Source organism: Coturnix japonica, chromosome 3, assembly GCF_001577835.2.
Source record: "Coturnix japonica isolate 7356 chromosome 3, Coturnix japonica 2.1, whole genome shotgun sequence".
NCBI classification, from domain to species: domain Eukaryota; kingdom Metazoa; phylum Chordata; class Aves; order Galliformes; family Phasianidae; genus Coturnix; species Coturnix japonica.
In genome coordinates, this window is record NC_029518.1 from 78679800 (window position 1) to 78701932 (window position 22133).

At 36.6% G+C, this 22133-nt stretch overlaps 1 protein-coding gene across 8 annotated transcripts in view; it reads left to right on the forward strand.

Annotated features, from left to right (window-relative positions):
- The window catches only part of KHDRBS2 (KH RNA binding domain containing, signal transduction associated 2), a 330168-nt gene that overhangs the window by 138282 nt on the left and 169753 nt on the right, over positions 1-22133 (forward strand). For all 8 annotated transcript variants that reach the window (XR_004306588.1, XR_004306589.1, XR_004306590.1 and 5 more), the window contains one exon: positions 12450-12596. Coding sequence is in view for 1 of the 8 variants with exons in the window: in XM_015859163.2 (XP_015714649.1) it covers positions 12450-12596 (147 nt within the window). In the remaining 7 variants the exon portion in view is untranslated. The remainder of the gene's footprint in view (positions 1-12449; positions 12597-22133) is intronic.

Here is a 22133-nt window from a genome sequence, read left to right on the forward strand (position 1 = left end):
TAACGATCAAGCAAAATAGAGAGAGAAATGAGTCCCGTAACCGAGAGGCCTACTGTAGGAACTAGGCCGAACGCTGAAGGCTCCCACCACGCATCCCTGAATACGCCAGAACTCGAAAGACGTCAGTCTGTTCCTGCGACAAGAGTTAATATAGAGGTCCAGGTCCGTGACTATCGTGGTGTCCCTGGGAGATGTAGTCCTTCTTCTGAAAGTTGCGACAGTAAAAAATTATTCATCTTTATAATGATTTATCGAATGTGGAATACTGATAGCCAAAAATTTACAAAATTATAAACCCATGACAATTCCCAGACCCCTTATCTACATATTTACTTATATATTTATAACATACATACACACTCATAATGTATAATTGTGAATAAATCAGCAACCTTATTTTTCTCAACAATGCTACTATTTATTCCATACAAATCCCTACGTTGAGAAACAAAACTCTAATAACCTAACCTACTATTGTATTATTTGAGAAATGGCAGAAACTGGCCAGAAAAAGGAAATATGTCACGCGGTAAGAGGGAAAGGCGAGGCCTAGTCAGGGGCGTCCCCGCACATCAAGGTGCACTCATCCCTTTCCCAGCCACCACAGCAGATTTCCTTTTTGACTTATACTTCTTTTCCAGTGTTGTGCTCTACAGCAATGCATGGCGCCAGTGCAGGATATAGAGTCCAGATGGAAAACTTGCTTACAAATGGCCTAATTAAGGGTATATAGAGAAAAGTGGTTTCCTTAACATTAATGCGCACTCTATCATCTTAAAGTCGCTAATACCTAATTGAACTTATTCTGTACCTAATTGAACATATTGTTCTGAGCTTCTACCTATCATATCTACAGGAAAATCAATTGGCTGCACTCCCCCAACCATCAATTCCCTTGTGGTACACATTGAACATTCCATTTTTGTCCATCACCCACCAATGTGCAATCCCAGGTCCACTGGGCAAAGACCAGTACCCGGCCCGGGGAGAGGTTTGCCCTTTCCAGATCGCTGGAAAGGACCCCAAACTGCTTTTTTCCCAACCACACTCTTTATGTGTACGTACAGCGGAACCATTATCTCCCTCCCGGTACGTAGGGACCTGGATTGGTTAGGACCATTACGATTACTAAGATCCTCGAGTGTTTGCCAACCAGGTGGCTTCTGCTAAATGGTTCTCGCCAATTTTATATGTTCCGCACACGCCATTGTCTTCAACATAGTTTCAAAATAACCGCCATTGAATCGTTCAATCTTACAGAAGCTTGGTGGCATGATAGGGAATATGGGTAAATCCACTCAAATGCCATGATTTTTGCCCAAGTGGTCTACATAGGAATTTTTAACAATGGGTGCCCATTATCTGATTCAATTCTTTCCGGAGTGGCACATGCCGCCCAGATTTCTTTTCCAACCCTAATATGGTGTTTCGCGGGCGTAGCATGGGTGTACTCGCGTAGTGTTTCGCAGCCAACCCAGTGGTTGCCTCCACGCATGTGTGAAGTACATGACAACGCTTACGCATTGCGAGATTCGTGCAAGGGTGATATAATCAACCTGCCATGCCGTCTCCATATTTATACTTTTGCCATCGCCCTTCCCCCAAATATGGTTTCATCCTCTTGCTTGTTAATTATTGGCGCAATGTTTCACAATCTGAAATAACTTGAGCCAGATACGCGTCCATAGTTAGAGCCAGCCCCGTCGGTCTCGTGCCCACTTATATGTTGCATCCCTTCCTTGATGACCCGAAGTCTCATGGGCCCACCGAGTAGGAAAGATAATTCACCCTTGTTCTGCCAGTCCCAAAGTCTATTTGATGCCACCTCAATTATGGGCAGCCTCGATTCAACCTGAGTTAATTTTTATGTTCTTGGCAGTAGCCTTACTTTTAGGCACATCGAGCATACTACTATGGCGCAACCTTTACCAACAATGTCCTTATTGCGGGGTCAGCAATGTCTTTTCCACATGTTCAGCAGCCCAGAGACAGGTTTACCCTTTCGCTGGCCAGATATCATTTTTCCCACTGTTGCAACCCAACCCCCCAAAGCCATTTGCCACCATCCATGAATCAGTATAAAGATGATAGCATTGGCCACCTCTCCGCGTTCAGGCCACATCTAAAGGCCCAGCTGAACAGCCAATTAACCTCTGCCGAATTGACTTTTGATGTCTCCTTACCTTCGCGTTGGCTTCCTGTAACTTGTCGTGTGGGCGCTTCCAGACACAGCAGCTTTCCATTGCGATGCTTCCCTCCAATATCGACATGATCGTCTGTGAATAGGGCAATTTCTTTCTCGTATTTCTGGGTAGCTCATTGTATTGGTGGTGCCTCTTTTACACGTGATACCTCTTCTGTACGGTGTGTGTTCCAAATTTTTACTCTCAGGCAGTCCATGATCACTTCCTAGAATTCCAGGACGGCTGAAGTTTTCCCGATTCGAAGCTGCGTTGAGGTACATAATGAAAATTCCATTACCCCAAGGGGCATACAGTAGCATGATGGGTGGAGGCGAACCTGTCTCTTAAACACTGGTGTAATCGTCCGCAGTTTATTAAGGAGATGCGTTAGCTCAATTTTCAATTATATTGTATTATATTGTGTTATCCTGTATTTCGATATAGTATTTAGTAAATAAGTGTGCCTCCTTAGATCGTTGCCGCTGTTTTCTTTTCCTAATTAATTTTTTTCCCTTTCGGCCTAGGGCCCCTCCGGGGCCCACGGCCCCTGTCACGGGCGCAGGTGGATTTTTTAGTTCAAACCGTGACACTTTTATTTGAAATACTCTTTCAGAAGATAGTATGTTTTTGAGCAAATTCAGATATTTAACAATTTCAATCTGTGTTACTGCCATTAGATACAATATTTAGCCATTATTTATGAAGTTTGTTGTCCTCCATCATTTTGCAGAGCTCTGGCTCCCTCCACCACTGTGGGTAACCTCCGCTGATGTGTCTTCAGCATCACTGCGTGATAATGAAGGGGAAATAGAAAATAGTTTACTCTATACTTGGTGGTAGGATCCTCAAACAATTTTGCTATCTTCGTTTACAAAACTGTGGTTTATTAAGGCTTTCATTGATAATTTTTGGCAGTTAAATTGTATGCAAATGCACTTTATAGTGCAGACGATCGGACAGGTCTTTATACTGTTGGGAACAAAACCATCCCTGTTCTCCTGCTTAGCCTACTATGGCAGTCAAGTGAAAATAGCTAGTGTGTGCCAACAAAAGTACCTCTGAATTTCATTCCTAAGGAATGACCCCTAAGAAAGTGAAAAGCCTCACCTTTGTATAACATTCCTAAGTAAAGGACCCCTAAGAAAGTGAAAAGCCTCGCCTTTGTATAAATACATATCAGAAAGCTGACATTGCATTCATCACAAGAAGAAAAAGGAAATGTCAGTTTCAATATACTCAGCGAAAACAGGGAATCCTAGAGATGACAAAATCACAGAATCATAAAATCCTAGTTGGAAGGGACCTCTGAAGGCCATCTAGTCCAACTGCCCTGCAGTGAACAGTGACACCACAGCTGGATTGGGTTGCCCAGATGCAAGACTCTTCCCAAGTGTTTAGGGAGAGATCTTCTCTTCATCACATTACCATTGCGTTTTGGAGTGGAAAGTGGGAAGTGGAAAACCTGGTCAACAGTGGACATTCCCTTGAAAAAACAGAAGAGTTAAAGAGGATCATTGCTTCTATTTACATAAGGTTCTCAGATGAGTTTCAGAAGGGTGGTCTCAACAACATTATCCTTCAAAAAAAAAGCTGCAGGCAAGAAGAGTGGGACCAGAGAAACAAAGGCTGCAGTACTTCTTTGCATGCCTTGCAACAGTCATGATCCCCAGATTTGCAACTGGGAGCAGCTGTAAATAGAGCTCCTCTGCACTCTCTCAGCTATGATTATAATGAGCAATCAGAACCACTGAAGTGTTACATTACTTTCTAGATGATGCACTTGTAATACTACATTGAGCTCATTTGAATACTAATTAGTAATAGCATATTTTAAACAAAATGTGCAGCATTGTGAGAAACATTATTAGAAATGAGTTCTATATTTGACACCACCTTAAGTGTATGCATCTATGTTATAGGTGTTCTTAAATTAAAAAAAAAACGATTCACCTAGTGCATCAGCAAGCAATTATACATAGAACAAAACAGCTTAGATTTGCAAATGCTCTCATTTCTTTAGGTATACAACACATCACACCAAGCTACACGCAATCACATTTCCAAATGAGACAGAATAACACTGTCATAATCCTGTGCTGTTTCATTTATTTTCCTCCTAGAAGAGGGTGTCTTGTTAATTGCTGTTTGACACTGAACCATTATTTCTGGAGAACTGTCTATAACGTCTCCAAGATCAGTCTTTAGAAATAATGTATCTAGAGTCTCTAATAGAGTGAACAGAGCACTCTAGAAAGCACTACACAACTTTCATTCTTGTTCAACTCATTTTCTTGATCACTTACATACTGTTTAAGAGCATATGTCCCAGAATGGTTCTTGTGACATTCATCTAGTAACTTTCCTATAATGGGCAGCTATCTCCTAACTTGATAAGCAGTCCAACTGTTGTCTCATTAATGCAGCAGCTCAGCTTTTTTTTTTTCTTTTTCTTTTTTCGTTAGAGTGTGTTCAGGGCATCTATCTTATTTAGTCCCTCACTAGTTTTTGAATCCCAAAGAAGCTTAAGCATGAAATAAATATGAGAATTCCTTCCCTGTAATGAAATACTGCTAGTCAGAAACTTCTGTGTCTAAGGAGTATTACTGTTGTAAACATCGGCTCCTATAGGCTTGAAAACAACTGAAGGGGAATTCACATGGCCACAATCCAGGCTTCAGGATCAAAATCATGCTCAAATCCTGGGCTCTTAAGTTCTTTTTAGCTGTGAGCTATGTGAGCAGTAAGATCTGGAAGGGCTTGCAATATCTATCCATGTAGACATCATCAGTAGCACTTAGCTACTGCCTGTGTGGTTCAGTGGATTTGTTCAGTGTGCCTGTATTTCAGGAAGCATCCTTCATTAGATGGGTGATTAAGCAGGTAGTTACCTATAAAAGTGTGTACTTAGCTCTTTCATCATTAAATTGATTTGAAATATATGAATAAATGAATTCCCAAAGTGAAACTTCAGTTTCTTTTATAGTCAAAGGTAAGAGCACACGCTAGACCCCTGATTATTGGCTCCTAGGAAATACAGCAAAAGTTGTTCACTCTGCTTCTACATAAAATAGTTTAGGCACTGATTTTTCCTTGCCAAACTTTCTCTATGGTAAAAATATTCTTTCAGTTATTTCCTTCGTGTATCCAAAAAGAAGCTCCTTATGAAGCACTGAATTGTTGTACAGCTGGAGTTGACTTGTATTTCAGTTCGATAATCTAATAATATAATGCACTGCAAATGAATTCACTGATAACTTCAAAACATTTCTTTTCACATATGTCCTTATAATTCAAGACAGAATGTATTTTGCAAATCTTAAGATATGCTTATTTTATCTATATATTCCATATTTTAAAAAAGTTCAGTCAAATAGAACCAATTGAAATTATGATAAATGACAGAGGGGGGAAAAAGAGGATAGAGATATTTCATTCAAATTATCCACATAAACTAAATGGAGATATCCATTTAAATTATTTGAATAAACAATGCATTTTGATTGCACACAGAAATTGTGGAGTATAATTCATGGAGATCAGGGTGGATAATTAGGTATTTTAGAATTCTACTATTTTTGTCAGCATACAGAACCCTCTGAACTCTCAACATAAATACAGGTAATCAAATTTTCAGCATGCTTGATAATTTAACATGAGTCAGCTTGCAGAATTAGCTAAACCATAAGATGAACTTTCTAGCATCTATAACATCTGTGTCAATCTATTCACCTTCTCTACCTTTAAAATCAGGATGAAAATTTATAAAAAATAAGATAACTTCTTAACAATAAAATAAGTAGAGCTAGAAAAATGCTATATTACTAGAAAGTGATCTCAGGAATGTGAGAATGATAGCAAAGGAAAAGAAAATATTTTCTTCCAACCTAAATAAACCTATGCCTTCTCTACTTACATTAATGACCCCCAATACCCATATATCTGCCTTTGGGCAAGTGTAGGCAATAGAATGTCTGTGTATTTATCATTTTACCTGCACGTATTTTGAGCTACAATAATTAGTATGGAACTAGAGTACTAAAAATTCTTTGATTAGACTTTTGCCACTCTACTAAGATGAAGAAGAAAAAAGGCTGCAAATAAGATATTTTTTTTTGCTCACAGCATAGTGGAAGTTCAATCTACTTTATAGCTCATACACAGCAAATTGGTAATTAGCCTTGCATAAATAAAAACATGACATTTTGTACTCTCATTAATTAAGAACAAGTCTTATTCCGGAATCTGAATCCACCCTGAATACAGTGGTTCCTCATTAATAGAAATAATCTTTGCAGGAAGAATCTTTAAATATGGCAGTTGTGCATTTCTATTGGATCTTTAATTTTCTGCGTGGGCTTTTCAAACTTTTTGTTCAAATTCATTGGTTGCTTTCATTGAGCATCTTTATCTAATGTAGTTTTATAGTTATTTAATCTCTAGATTACTTTTGTGCAAGTATAGGTGTATCTGTATGTTTGATAACCCTCTTTCTGGCACATAATTTATATGTAGACTGTGTGTTATTGGTCATGGTAGTGACTACTTCTGGCCTCCTTTTTGGCACATAACTCTTAAACGTGTTAACTTTTCATCTACAAGTTTTATTTTTTTTGCACAGAATTTAAGAACAATTTTTGTTCATCTAACATTTACCCCAGGTGTTCTGTTTTTTCAGACAGTGATTCAGTGGACATTTTGTTGTCCCATTCTTCTGCTGATCTATCTATGATTTCCCCATCAACTAACTAAAAAAAATATAATCTACATACAAGTTAGCACCTCTTTGACATTAAGATGTCTTATGCCATTATGAAATATATTGGGAATAACAGAGTGTGCACAAATCTCTGCATGTATCTTCAAAAATTTTCTCTATTATAAGCAATGTTCTTTTTCTATTCACCTGTATTTACTTATATGATGTCCGTGTCTGACTGCAGATGCTGTAATGTGACAGTAGTACACCCACTCTATTAGTTCTGCTGTGCATACTCTTATGTCCTGACTATATCTGTCTTCTTTATTGTTTGACCTGGACTGAAAATTATTTCTCTAAAAATAAGACTCAAAGGATGACTAAGCTTTTAGCTTCTCTTTATACTCTCTTTTCCCTATTCTCAAATTCCTTTTTATTCTCAGATTTTTGCTCATTTTTATTTTTTTTTTTCTCTGCCTTCTGCTCTCTAGGACCTAGGATCTGAGCGATCTTGAACTCTGAAACACAGAGACATTATATCTGTTCTGATTTACTTCTTTCTTTAGAGCTCAGTTGTTACTTTTGCTAATATTGGCATTGCAGACATCTTGGGTTTTGCATTTATGTCCAGATTAAAAATTAATGGGTTTGCATTTTATGAAACTTCATGCTCATTAATTTCCTTCTGTAGCATTGTCCATTGATCTTATGAACAGCACTTCTTTAGCAACAGTGCTGTGATTTTCAGTCTGTTTTATGCTCTGTGCTTTTATTTGCAAGTTCTTGTCAGATAAAAAATACAGCGCAATTCTCTTACTGTTCTTCAAATACACTTTGTTTCTCTTTATGGCTGTATTGGTTACAATGTAAGATCCATGTTGTATTTATGAAATTTACCTATGTGCTTTACTCAATTCCTGCTTCAGTTTTGTTTTGTTTTTCTTCCTATTATTCTTGAATATCCTGGCATTCTTGTTTTATCAGGTTACTTTTCATTCATCAATCATAATATTGTTTAATATAAAAATTCCAGTTGTTCCTTCCAGTAATTTTATTCAAGTATTGTGGTCCATGTTCCAGACAGTAATAAGTTCTCTGTCAGGGTCAGGACCTACACTGCTAAAATTGTAAAGATGTTTTCTCATCAAGAGATGATTAATCATTTTCTTGGCCTTTATATTGCTATCACGTTGCTTTTGCAGAGGTTAGTATATGTCTTAATTTCTGCTCTGGAATTTTATAATTTATTTTCCCTGCTTTGGTCAACTGAAACCTAAGGTAACTTAGAAGAACTCCTTAGTTTCCCCTTAAGGTAACTTTAAGGGGAAATAGCTTCAAGCTCAAAGAGGGTAGATTTGGGTTGGATATAAGGGAAAAAATGTTTTACAGTGAAGGTGATGAGGCACTGGAACAGGTTGCCTAGAGATGCTGTGGATGCAGTTTTCCTGGAGACATTCAGGGTGAGGCTGGATAAGGCCCTGGGCAGCCTGATCTAGCTGTGCATGTCCCTGTTCACTGCAGGGGAGTTGAACTAGATGGCCTTTAAAGATCCCTTCCAACTCTAAGGATTCTATGATTTTATTTTATCAAACAGATGTTTCAAAATATCTGTTACCTTTTATGAAGCAGTGAGTTATGAAAAAATGCCTCAGATTAAGGGTGGTGTGTCTTTCCAACAACCTGTGAGACAGGAGATGAGGACAAAGGAAATCTGAAGCACAGCATGTGATAGTAGCTGTTTTGGGAAATGGGATATAATACTATCACTTTGGAGATATGAAGGGAGTTGGTGCAAGGAGGGAGAGAGTGATGATTATAGCCTCTGATGGATCATTGGTCTCTGGAGGGTGCTGTGCTGAACCAGGGCATAGTTAAAGATCATCACCTGGTAGTAAAAAAAAAATGCATATTATTTAATAATACTGAGGCTCAGTATCAGGAGAGATTGCCAACACTGATCCAGAAGCCCAGGAAATCTATTTATTTCATTCATTTTATATATCAAAACTGATTTGAGACAAAGTAATTTATTTTTTTTTAAGATTCAGTGCCTAATAAGTCTTACTACTTTAACTATATTTTTTTAATTTATTTATTTATTTATTTATTTCAGGATAGTTCTCTATAGTGGTTCCATTACACTTGCAGCATGCATTGTTCTTACAGGGCTTGGTTCACTTCTCCATGAGTCGGTTTAAGCTGCTAAAGTTCCTGTATTAGGGCAAGCAAACAACTGAGCTAATGCTGAGACCCTGGCTAAGGCCATGCAAACTGAACAGGATGCAGAAAATGGCCAGGCATTCATGGGAATTTGTTGAACATAAAAAGTGATTAGAAGCTAACAAAAGTTGCAGACAGCTCTATGAGGAATGGCTGAATCTCGCAGATCATTAAGCAGAATTAGTCATAAGCAAACAGCCAAACTCCAAGAAAGTTGGAATGATGCAAATCAAATAGTCCATTAGGAGTGCAAAGTCTTGCAAGGCAAACAGCATCCAGATAACTGTGTAAATACACATATGGTTATATAGATTTATATTCCCTTGGTAGTGGTATCAGGAACAATGAATTTAAGTGTGACTGTAAAAAAACTGTGATGAATTGTTAAAGGGCAATTAGGACCAGGTAGTTTATGTGGGAGGAGTTTGGAGGCTGAAAGTGAGGTAGGTGTATGGCCAAAGGCAGGGTAAAGAACTTTGTAAAAGTAATTAGCTAAGGCATCTGGTTGGGAAGCTTTGTGCTTTATTGCCACAAGAGAAGGATAAACCAAACCCACCCTGACCATACTGAAGGGGCTGAGCTTGATTCTGCTATGACGAGATTGAAGAAAGCAGAAGGGATCACTTGCTCTGACTAGCTCTGAATATATTGCTTTAATCCTTCTGTTAAAATGCAAATTCATTTCGCTTAACTTTTTAGAACCAGGATCCTTTCCTTAGAAAACAGTTTTGCAAAGCAAGGAGGGGCATGGTGTTCAGCCTTTGCCTTTGCACCCAGTAACTAGTGAATGGTCATTCTGAGGTAACACTTTTCATTTTTGGATCCCATGAAGTGATGGCAGCCACAGGCTCTCCTGGCATCCTACCTGACAGGACTGAAAATTCCAAACAGGAGAAATGTTTCGAGGTTTGAGGTGGTATTTTTTTTCAGTTCAGAATTGGCTGCTGCCTGTGTGAGTATCCGGGTAGATCTGCAGTTGCCTCTTTACATCATACAGTGTGTAATACACAGAAAAAAAAAAAGACTCTGTATTTGGAAAGGGAAATTTCATTGCCTGTGTCTTCAAGAGAGGCTTTCCAACACTACTTTGCAAAAATACTGATGAAAAATGCCTTTTGTCATCTAACATTTTGAAGACATTGTGCAATTTTTTGTTGTTTTTAAATGACTGAGCAGACTTAGTATTACTAAAGCATTCCTGTTTGTCTTGAATAGGCTTTATGACAATCTCAGTCATTTTGGCATCATGTGCAAGAGATTTTTTTTTTATTTTATTTTTTTTCTTTAGCTAGAAGGGCTCTTAATTTAGCAGATGTCAGTACCACCTTGTGTCTTCATTCATTAGTTCAGAAGAGAATCTCCTGATCATTCCCTCTTACTTAATGTTATTATGCAGACATCACAGTGAGTGGACAGGATTCCTCTTCTACATGAAGACAAACAAAGATAGGCTTTAGGAAAGCTCTCTGACTTCTAATGGGAACTCAGTTTGTGTGAAGAGGCTTCAGTTAGCAGGAAGGAAAACCCTCTGAATTTGTGTTATGTAATACTAAATGCAGATGGTGTGGACTGGTAATTTTGCTGTGCATCTGTGTTCTGCTAATTGCTAATGAAGCCATACAAAGGCATCATCCAAATTCATGGGTTCCTGGGATGCACACTGAAAGATGTATTACCTGCCAGTAGGTATAAATTTCTATATCAAGTGAGTGTTTGATTAACAGCTTGTGTATGTTATCTTGCTTGTTAAATGCCTTGCAATTCACATATGATTTAACATATACCTAGGTTCAGTTCTAAAATGAGAGCTGCTCTGAAAGTAATGCCTCCTATTTTGTTATTTCTGTCCATGATATCAGTGGCACATGTAGGTGGTATGGCAGTAAAGGCTGAATCTGCCCACCAGTATTCCATTACATTTTGTTGCTGTGTAACAGATGGCAGCAGAGAGGCAGTCTGACAACATGGCTTCTGACATGGAAGTGTGTATGGAGCAAAAGTGTGGAAATTAATTCCTCCATGCTGAAAAATTGCACATTGACATTAGCCAACACTTGCAGAACTTTTACAGAGACCAAACAGTGGATGTGAGCACAGTGAGGTGGTGCATTTCAGCATTAGTAACAGCAACGATGGATCACTTTCGTTAGTGCAGATTTTTATGAATGGTATGCAGGCTCTTGTTTATTGCTGACAAAAAAGTACAGCAAATGGTGGTGAATATGTTGAAAATTAGTATTTTGTGGCCAGGCATTTACTCTGTCAAATAGTTTTATTGTGTTCTTAGTATCTGTTGTAATTCCCATGGAAATAAATAGGAGGCATTACTTTTGGAGCAACCACATGCTTATTCATACTCACTGGTTCAGGAAAGCAAATCTTGGTGCAGTGCTTACATGGTTGGTGAGTTCTTACTCTTTGATATTCTTCCTGAAGAAGCTTCTGTCCTTTAACAGCACACACACTTGGAGTAAAAGAAGCATTTTCTGTCATATCACACTTGCGGGAAGAGGTACCATGTGAAAATTCATTATTTAACTCTATGAATTCCATGAAAAAGAATATCATTAGATATATCTAGGAAGAAATGCTGAGGATTTTGCTGTTTCTAACACTTGACAATTACATTAATTTGATCACTATTTTACAACTTTGGTTTTTGTAGGGTACGAATGTGCATTACATTTTTCATTCACTATCTCAAAGCCTTGTATAAAACAGTGGGGTGATGTTTAGAATATTGGTCTGACAAAAATTTGGATTATCCTCATTTAATTGATAGAGAACTGAGACCAAAGACTGTCAAAAAAAAAAACCTTAGTAACCACCTTAGTAAGTGACATGAACCATCATCTTAACCATTATACACAGCACTGCATAGGTGCCAAATATCAGAACTGGGTCTGAAACTCAGACTTCATGTCTCAAGTAAAGCCAGAGCAGTCTTTACTTTAGCAGTACTAATATGTGCAGTCTACAGGTATTCATCAAGTAAAAGAAATAAATGAGTGATAAAATTGTTTAAAATGCTCCAGAATGACTAACTGGGTCTTTCTTTTATTTTTGTGAGTAGCTCAATTTCAAACAGACTCAATCATCTTTTGCATTTATTGAGTTAATATTTCATTACTCAGTGTTTTGCATTTTTTCATTGTGCTGATTAAAATATATTGTATATGATAATTACAGTAGTTTTACCATTCAAAGGATCAAAAATGATTTTTCGGTCTTTAAATGGATTGTACTAAAAGTCCGTTTATATTAAGTCTTTCTGTCATGTTCTCTGTAAAGGCTAAACTAATGCAAAATCAGCAGATTCCCAGTTTTAAAGAAACCACTCTTTTTCACAGGAGGAAGAACTGAGGAAAAGTGGAGAAGCTAAATATGCGCACTTGAGTGATGAGCTTCATGTATTAATTGAAGTGTTTGCTCCACCTGGGGAAGCATATTCTCGTATGAGTCATGCCTTGGAAGAAATAAAGAAATTCCTCGTTCCTGTAAGTGTCTTACAGCATTCTTTTGTGACTGTCTATGGTTTCACTACATTAAATTTGTGCCTTCTTTAAATGCCTTCAGCTCAAGAAAAAAACTAAATGGTCTGTTGAAGATTCAGCTAAAGGAGATGCCAAACAGGCCATTATTTGTCATAGTTCACCTTCTAATGTGTTTTCAATGTGTTTTAATTTTAATTTGACCTACTTTTTTGGTTTTTAGAAGGAAGAGTGGTTTTGTTGTGTTTTTGTGGTTTTGTTTTTTTTCTTGTTGCAGTCATTAATCATTAGTATGCCAGTAAATTTTCAAGATTTCTGAATGTTTGCATCTATAAAAGCATTTAGATATGCCGTAAGGAAATGACTTATCTAAAGTAATGATTTTTGTCTGGAGAAAACAAGACGAGATTTTACACTGATTTTTCTGCTCAGACAGATAATCTTGACTCAGATTACAGTATAGCAATCCTCTATCAGCTAGGAAAGTGCTCAAGCAATGACTAAAGCCATTTCTTTAGTACCTGTTCAATATTATTTAGACTAAATACATGACTTTTTGAAATATTTACAGTCTGATTTTTCTTCAGACTCTCTGAAATAGATTTTCTCTATGTTTATATAGTAGTATGTGGTAATTTTGTACTTAAAAATTGTAGAATTTAAATATATACAGTAGGTATTAAGTACTAAATAAGTGTTTACATCTTATATATATATATATATATGTATATATATATATATATAAAATACTTTTGTACAGTGGAATTAAATGAGTTATTGTCTGCAGTCTATATGGAGACTATTAAGTGCTCTAAATATGTTCAGAACTTGAATTCATTAAGAAAATGCAATAGGAACTTATTTCTTTTAGTAGAAATGAATTGCAATAAATGTTCATATCTCTTAATAATAACAGAAGGATTCAGTTAATGTGTTTTTATCACATGTGATATGACTCCAAGATCAGAGATATTCAGATGAGGCATACATATATTTGCATGGCAGAAATTAAGTCTTTTATTTGGTGGTTCTCAGCTGGAGCAAATGAATTCCATGAGCTATATTTAAATTTTTAAATTTAATATATTAAATATTTAAATTTTTAAATTTTCAAATTTTTAAAGTAATTATACATTTTTGAGAGTAAAAGATAAGTTACTTAAATCACTACAAATAAGATCAGTATTTGTTTTAAATAGCACAATTGATTGGCACCAAGTGAGGGACTACAAAGAGCCTCTTCTAAAACATTTGACTATATCTTAAAGATCTTCCCACTCAGTAAAACAAAAAACCAATAAACCAAACATATATCATAAAATACTATCATGTATGTTCTTACATGGGGAGAAAACCACAAGACAAGAAAGCAGAAATTCATGATTTCTGACACTGTTGAACCTGAAATATAGAATGAGACCATTGTTATAATGCTGACAGCATAAAATGGGATATTATTTTAGGATCACATTAATGGTGAGATTCCTAAAAAGTCTGTAATGCTATAGCTAAAATTGGCAGCAGTGCTGATGATAAAGACTGCCAGCATTTGTCCTTTGGATAAAATTATTTCCTGTTCATGATCATGCCAAGATTTGTTTGGCATGGTTTCTTTTTAAAAAGATGGCTTTATATGTCTTCTTCATTCTGAAGAGGAGCCACTGCATTATACTATTACATAGTCATACTCTCTATTTCTGTGTGCTCTTGATTTTTATCATCCATTACAGATTCTGTCCAGCCTGAGAAAATCCATTCTGAGTGAAAAAGTGGGAGGGAGAGTACTCTGAGAAGTGTTAAAATTTACGGTGTATTACTGCTTGAAATATTAAAATATTTAAAATATTTAAAATATTCAGAAACTGACCAGGCATATCTTTTGTGTGATGCGTTATTTATTGATAAGGATTGTATGTATGTGTTCTCCATCACCAGTAAAACATCTGCAATGGAGGAAATTAAAAAAAAAAAAAAAAAAAAACAACCAACAAAACAACAAATTCTTTGTTGTGAGATTTGGAACTTGGCTGGCAGTGGCAATAATCACTCCAAAAAAGTAACAATCATACTTAATGACTTGTTTGTTGGTTTTATCCCCTCTGCTTCATTTCAGATTTACAGGAATTTACAAAGCAATTATTAACTGGCTGGTTACAGCATGCATCAAGGGGTTTATGCTGAAAAAGCTTGCATGAGATAATTTCCGTTTTGTTCCCTACTCACAACATCTTTTGAATTTGTTTTATGATGCGTTGCTGTTTATAAGGCCTAATTTATTGCAGCAGTGAATATCAGAATTGCATTACAGGAGTGGAAGCAGTAGAACCTAACAGTTTGATTTATACCAAGTCAAAGATGTTGTAAACTATTTAAATAAGTTTTCGCATTGCTTATGAGTTTTGTTAAGTTTAAGTGAAATATTGCCATTAGAAATTACATTGATTGTTCATGTCAGTAAGATGAAAGGACTTTTCATACCACATCTGTAAGTTTTAATGGGACTGAATTTTACAATAAGTGCACAGCAACCATAACAACAGAAAAAAATATGTGGAATTGGGGAGAAGAAAGAAAAAAGTGTATAAACATTTAGCAGTGTTTAACTTATGCAGGATTATAATGAACAAATTCCTTCAGTAGCATTTGGTTTACTTAGTTTTTGATCTTGCCCAAAAACAGCATTGAAATTTTTACTTTTTAAGGTTCCGCCTCAAATTTGGAGGTAGAAAACAGTTGCCAGCTTATACTGGTTCTTCCAAATGTGAATACATTTCGAAGTCAGCAGCAGTTCAGCCTCAGGTGGTGTTTTGGGATCCCTCCAAGTGGCATTTAAATGTATGATTTAACCTGGGATGTCTGCAGCCTTCAGTTGTTCAGTGACTGACAAGCTGCTAAAGCCGAGCTGCTTCATTTACTGTCTGCTGCTTCCATTTTGCAAATGGCTTGCAGTCTGTGTGGGTGCCACAGTCAGGGCTTTGTTACCTGGTGAATAAGATAAACTGTGCAACTGACTTTACTGGATATTTTGTCTTTTAAGTGAATGATGGCCTTGGGGGATGTGAGGAGACCTTACTAATGTCAACTAGAGATTATACTCTGTTTTTTGGTATGTCAAAAGAGCAAAGGGGATTGGAGTTTTGAAACTTAACTTCTCTGTGTAATATATATATATATATATGTATGTGTGTTTTTATTTTTATTTTTTGCAACATAGTAAAAAGGAAGACTACAATATGCTTCTTAAAGTCAATGTTTTTTCATAAAGATCATATTTATGCTGATTTTAACATAGTTTCTATTAGCCGGCATTAACTATGTGCAAACAGCAGGGACTAGAGGTTCTTTTTTATTATTTTTTCTCATAACAAATTCCTTACAAAGTTGCATGATTCTAGAAGATGTGGCTTTGAGAATAGCAGTATTGTAAGACTTTAAATGATAATATCTCTATCACTGTATGTTTCTTTGTATTTGCAAATAGAGTAAGAAACATTCCCAGGTTTGAAATGGCCTTAACCATTTAACCATTTAACCTGTTCAAGACCAGGTTGGACAGGGCCCTGGGCAACCTGATCTAGTAAATGTGTATGTTTGGTGGCCCTGCTAGGCAGGGGGGTTGGAACTACATGATCCTTGAGGTCCCTTCCAACCCGGGTAATTCTGTGATTCTGTGATTCTGTGATTAACCAGAGAGCATCGGGGAGCAGAAGGCAGGAGGGCCCAGAAGTGGAAAGGGTGACTCTGGAGCAGCTGGATTAAAAGCTGGATTTGGGGCTCACAGACATGGTGGGAACCTCAGAACTGAGCTCTCAGGCATGTCCAGGGTTCAGGTATAAAAAGAGCTGGGGTTACCCTCAGATTCCAGTCATCCTCTCTGTACCCCAGATTAGATAAATGAAATTGATCCAGATGACCACCAGCAGTTCCTTCCAACCTCAATCATTCTGAGACAGGTTTCTTATTTGCACCCTTGCTTGCTTTTTTTGGATGCTAGAAGTACAAGAGCTCTAAGTAAAGTGCAGAGAAGGCTCTCACACTTAACAAAGCCATTCTGATGTCTTAGCTTTTTAGTGAACTACATTTTTAACCCAACTGATGCACCATGCTTACAGATTACTGGAGTTCTTATCAATGGATGCTTCATCTTTTTGTTACAGAATATTTTAATACCTTCCTTACCAAACTGCAGTAAAAACATTCCCTTTTATGAGGAATTGTATGCCATTCATTTGCATTTCAATTTTAGTATCTGATATTATTTTTCCCCATATACTAGATCTTTCATTATTCTTAGCGGTAAAATTAACTTCCATATGGACACAGTCCTGGGCAAGCTTTTCTAGATGTGTCTGCTTGAGATGACCTCCAGAGGTGCTTTTCAACTTCAACCATTCTGTAAACTTACCTCACAGACAGATATATTTTGCATATTCACCTCTGTGGCCATGGATTTTATAGAATTCTTTGGTGTCTGACAGTCAGCAACTTCTGATCCCAAACTGCATGGCATCTAGGACTGGGTGAGGACCCACTGATACTGTGTCCCATTGCTTCAGAATGGGATCCAGGGTCAGTGAATTAAAAAAATAAATGTTTAAAATAGCTGATTATGGAGGAGGAGTAACCTAGAAGCTTTCTGCGCTCTGCTGATACTAACAAATGCTGTTAAAAATTTCCTCATCAGTAAGCAATGAAAGCTGCCTAATTTGTATATAGATATAACTATATCATTCTACTTTTCCACACAAATATAGAACATATATATATATAATATATATATACATATATATATATATATATGTAATTATTTTAAACAAGTTAATATTTCCATATATTAAATGGCTATACAATACCTAAGATTATTTCTATGCTTTATAATGTGCAAATTTTTTTTCTGACAATCATTTCTACCCCTGTAAGCAGTGCATTTCTATTTGCACAGTTGAATCCCTTGGGATAAGGACGGAAGCTGATATTGATCATTCATTTCACGTATGAGTGCTCTGTGATAGTGAGCTATTATGTAGAGGATAGTTTGCAGCTGGTGTGCCATAACCACTTCAAAAAGACTGTTTATAAATGTGTGGTCAGATGATCAGGAATTTAACCAATTATCGCTTAAGAGCTACTGTTCAATTTATTTGGCTGCATGCATTTTCCTAGCCTGTTATATCCCCTTTAAATTGATGCACCTCAGCAGTGCTCAAGGGCTGGGAATAAACATGTGGTCTTTTAATGCAGTTCAGTAGATGGATGATTTCTTGTGATCAACTGTCTGTACACTTTGGTATTTTCTGGGTATGTTTATCATATCAGACCCATCACAGGGTTCAGGGCGAGCTGCAGTCTGCTCCCTAAGTGCTGGCTAGGCTCTGAGGACAAACAAACATGAGCTTCTCAGGGAGGCAGTTCTCAGCACCTGCAGAAGTAGAGCTCCGTGTTTCTCTGATGCTTTAATAAAGGATGTTCTTTGTACATTTAGACAGTGGGTGAGTGCAGGATTCTATGTTATCATTGGGAACTCCAAGCTGCCTTGTAGATGTTTAAATCTCTTACTGAATAATAGAATCATAGAATCATAGAGCCATAGAATGGCCTGGGTTGAAAAGGACCAAAATGATCATCTAGTTTCAACCCCCCTTCCTGTGTGCGGGATCACCAACCAGCAGACCAGGCTGCCCAGAGCCACATCCAGCTTGGCATCCAGTCCTACCTGCTACCATTGATTACAATAATTTTCTTACCAATAATTTCAGAAAAATAAGCATTCTCACTGATCCAGCTTTCAGCATCAGCTCTTCAGTCTTCCTAACGAGAAATGGAAAGCTATTAAGCAAAAAAGAGTGTTTCAGTAAAACAGGAGGTTACTAATTTTCTGTTAAAGTTATTCACACTAAGAGTTGGTACAAAAAGAATGAGATCTGAGGGCATTTGAAAATGGGTTTTGATATCAGTTTGTTACAGTGGGAAGAATTAAATATTGAAGTACTTTAATCCTTTGAAGGCATTTCTTTTTCTAGTGCTTTGAAAGACATTGTTTTACATCCAACATGCATTTCCTGTGTATATACAGGAATTCATAGGTACTACAGTCCAAATTTGCTGATTCTCCACTGTGCCATGTTGTGCTAACTATATTGTTGTATCTACAGCATACAGTAATAATACAATGGTTTGACTTTTATAACAAGTTATAGAAATATGAGACATTTATTTTGCTCATTTCTACTAGTCATCTGAATTCCTTCTGTGCTGCAGTACAGTATAAAATCTCTATTTACATACCATTTCACAGTCTGTGGTTTTATAATCTTTCTTTTGTTTCTAAATAAGCCATATTATTGCTTTTTATTTCAAGTCTTTTTGTCCTACTTCAGATATTTCTGTAACTATGGCAATGAAGAGTGGCACAGTTCCTATCTAAAAAATAGACATCTTTTGTAGTCTTAAAAGTAAATAATTTATACTTGCACATTCTACAGATGTACTTGCATATAAACTACAGCAATTATTTAAAAACGATGATAAGGAAATTATTTGAGCAGCTGTCTCAGCTGTGCTCTGTTTTCCCACTGTGCAACATTTCTTACCAATTCTATACACAAGTTTTGCTAATCAGGGAAAATAAATAAATAAATAAATAAATAAATAAATAAATAAATAAATAAAAATCAGAGGTTCTGTCAAAGCTAAAACACTGTATAGCATTTTACCTCAACATTTTTTTTTACTAGAAGTTGCCCATATGAAACTGAATCATTATAAATGCAGAAACAGGTTTACTCCAAAGAGGCGTTAATGACTTGTGGGCAGTAGCAGTTCACTTTTTACCGACAGTGGAGTTTTTCTGATCACAATACTAGTCGTTCTGTCAGCATGCTGAGCAGCACTGAAGCAGCACTGAAACTGCATAATTGAGGTCACTTATTTTAATTTTGACAAGACTAAATATAAAGCTATTCCTCAAAGTGAAGGTTTGAGGAGAGAGATATACTCTAAACTTACACAGACGGCATTTTTTAACTGAAAATCAAACTCTATTGTCTCTCAGCTTACGTTTTCTGTGCTCAGTGATGCACAATCTAGACTGCTTATATTATTTCTGCTGTGAAATTGAGAGCAAAGAAAAGAGTGTGCAGTTCCTCAAATATCTGAGAGAAGAAATGCCAAGTGCCCTCTGCACAAACAGCTCTAACAGTGGGCTGCCTGTTGGCCTACCCGACCAGCAGACCCCTTTTAGCTAAGGCTACACAGCTGCCTCAGGCGATTCAGTGACTTTACCACCTCGTATCTGCTTCAAGAGTTGATGTTCCTAAGTGGATTAAAGCCTTTTTTTATATGCTGGGGACATATTTAGTCTGTGAAAGCAATCCCTAGGTGGTCTTGCTCTGACACACAGAGGAATCAACTTAAAAGTCGTGTTCGCACTGCTGGAGCTAGCTCTCTGCTTTGCCTTCCAGATTAACTGGAAGCGTTAACTTCCTGACTGGGGCTTTCACATCAACAATTAATCTGAGAATTTTACTGAGAAATATCTGTTGTTTAGAGACATGTTTATGATGCACATGGTGAGTCTGTACTCATAAGCAATTGTCTTTTTCCTCACGAAGTTAGGGTACTGGTTTTTCACCAGTGACAGATTAGAAGCAATGGTTTGGATTTTAGTAAAATAAAATTCACGCAAAGAGTTTTGAATCCCACAGAACTATTCCCAGTTCCTCAACAGAAGAGTTAGCTAGGCTTGTAACACTCAGAAAGTACTTTGGCTATGGTATCACAAATAAAAGTCGCCTCAGAGGAAACCTCAGCACCTCAAACCAATCATTCAGTTTTAGAATTGGGTGGGGGTCATAAATTTCACCCATCTCATCAATAGCAATGAAGATCAGGTATTTGATACAGTGAGGAGTCTGCATTTTCATGGCCAGTTAATTAAAATTACATCTAGTTCTATATAAAAGTAGGCATGAAAAGTTTATCTAAAATACTTGTTTGTTTTTTTCATGCAAGGAATAACTTTATAATGGTGACAAAATTGATGTGAGAGACAGCATTGGGTGTTGCCAACATGTATACTTGTCTCATTTTTTCAGCCTTCAATAAGAAGGAAGAAATTGAAAATACTGGGGACATGAGTCTGGAAGCAAGAAGATAGGAATTCCTTATTTAGGCTCTTTCAAGGAAGTGATTTATTTCCTAACCAAGCCGCTTCTCCTTCGTTTAACTTCTTCAGTAAAACAATGGGATCTTTGAGATTTATTTATTTTGTGGAGGTAGACACATATAATTAATTTCTTTTCCTACTTTAATATAAATTGAAAAAGCATACTGCAAATGCTGCCTAGGACATCTGCTATTTTTTTTTTAATTATCCAACAATTGTTTTGAGATTTCGTGGTGTGTTTTCAGTATTATTATTTTTCTTCCTTAAGATGAAGGTGGAGGAGGAAGGTCTTGTTGACATTTTGAAGCTTTTTATATATATAGAAAAGGTCAGCATAGCCAGTTCTGATGATGCCTAGTTGTGATTGCTTGGGAATGCATGAAAAGAAGAAAAAGGAAAAAAAAAGAAAAAGAAAAAGAAAAAGAAAAAGAAAAAGAAAAAGAAAAAGAAAAAGAAAAAGAAAAAGAAAAAGAAAAAGAAAAGGAAAAAGAAAAAAAGCACAAATGTAGAGTAATCTTTTCTCTATTGTATTCTTCCAGCTCTCAGCAGTCAAAAAACAAATCTCTTTAAGTCTGCATTTACACCAAGATGCTTTGTGCCCTCTGGTAGATTTGTTTACTACTCTTTGGGCTTGTCAATTCATTTTTTGAACCTTAGTTAAGCTTATGGTATCATAAGAATAAGAGATGATGTGGCAATGAGTTTGACTGTCTAATTATGCACTGTGTTTAAAATAAGTAAGTAAAAAAAAGATCACTTCCTCTTGTTTATTTAAGCTGACCTTAATACTTTACGAGTGCCCTCATCTTCATGCAGCTAAAAGCAATAGATAGTCGTACACCATTCATCTCACATTCCTCTGGATTTCTTTCATCTCTGCAACAACCTTTGCACTTCTTTCAGTACATTTCTTAGCCCACTCCTTCGTTCTTGTAGGGATGGGATAGGGATAGCCAGGAAGGCACACAATTGCTTCATCATACTAGTGAAGAGGCAACATGCTTGTGATATTTTTTTTATTTCAGTATCAAGGTTTATGTCATTACTGTCTACCATACTTTCATCCACTGATTTACTGTTCTCAGAATGCCATTTGTAAAAAATCCGTGGCATCTGTCTTGAATAATAGTAACTAACTTAAGGCTTTATATTATCAGCGCTATAATGCCTATCAATACTTTAATTATTGCCATTATTTTGTCATAAAATGCATTATTTTGCATATTACAGTACTCTTTTTTTTTCTGTCATTTTTATTCCATATAATGAGATCTTTCATCAAATGTTTGCAGTAACCTTTAGAGTTTATTGCCTTGAATAAATTTGAGCTAAATTCTCTGTTCACTGTTTGTGGGGGTTTTTTTAGATAATTTATGGAT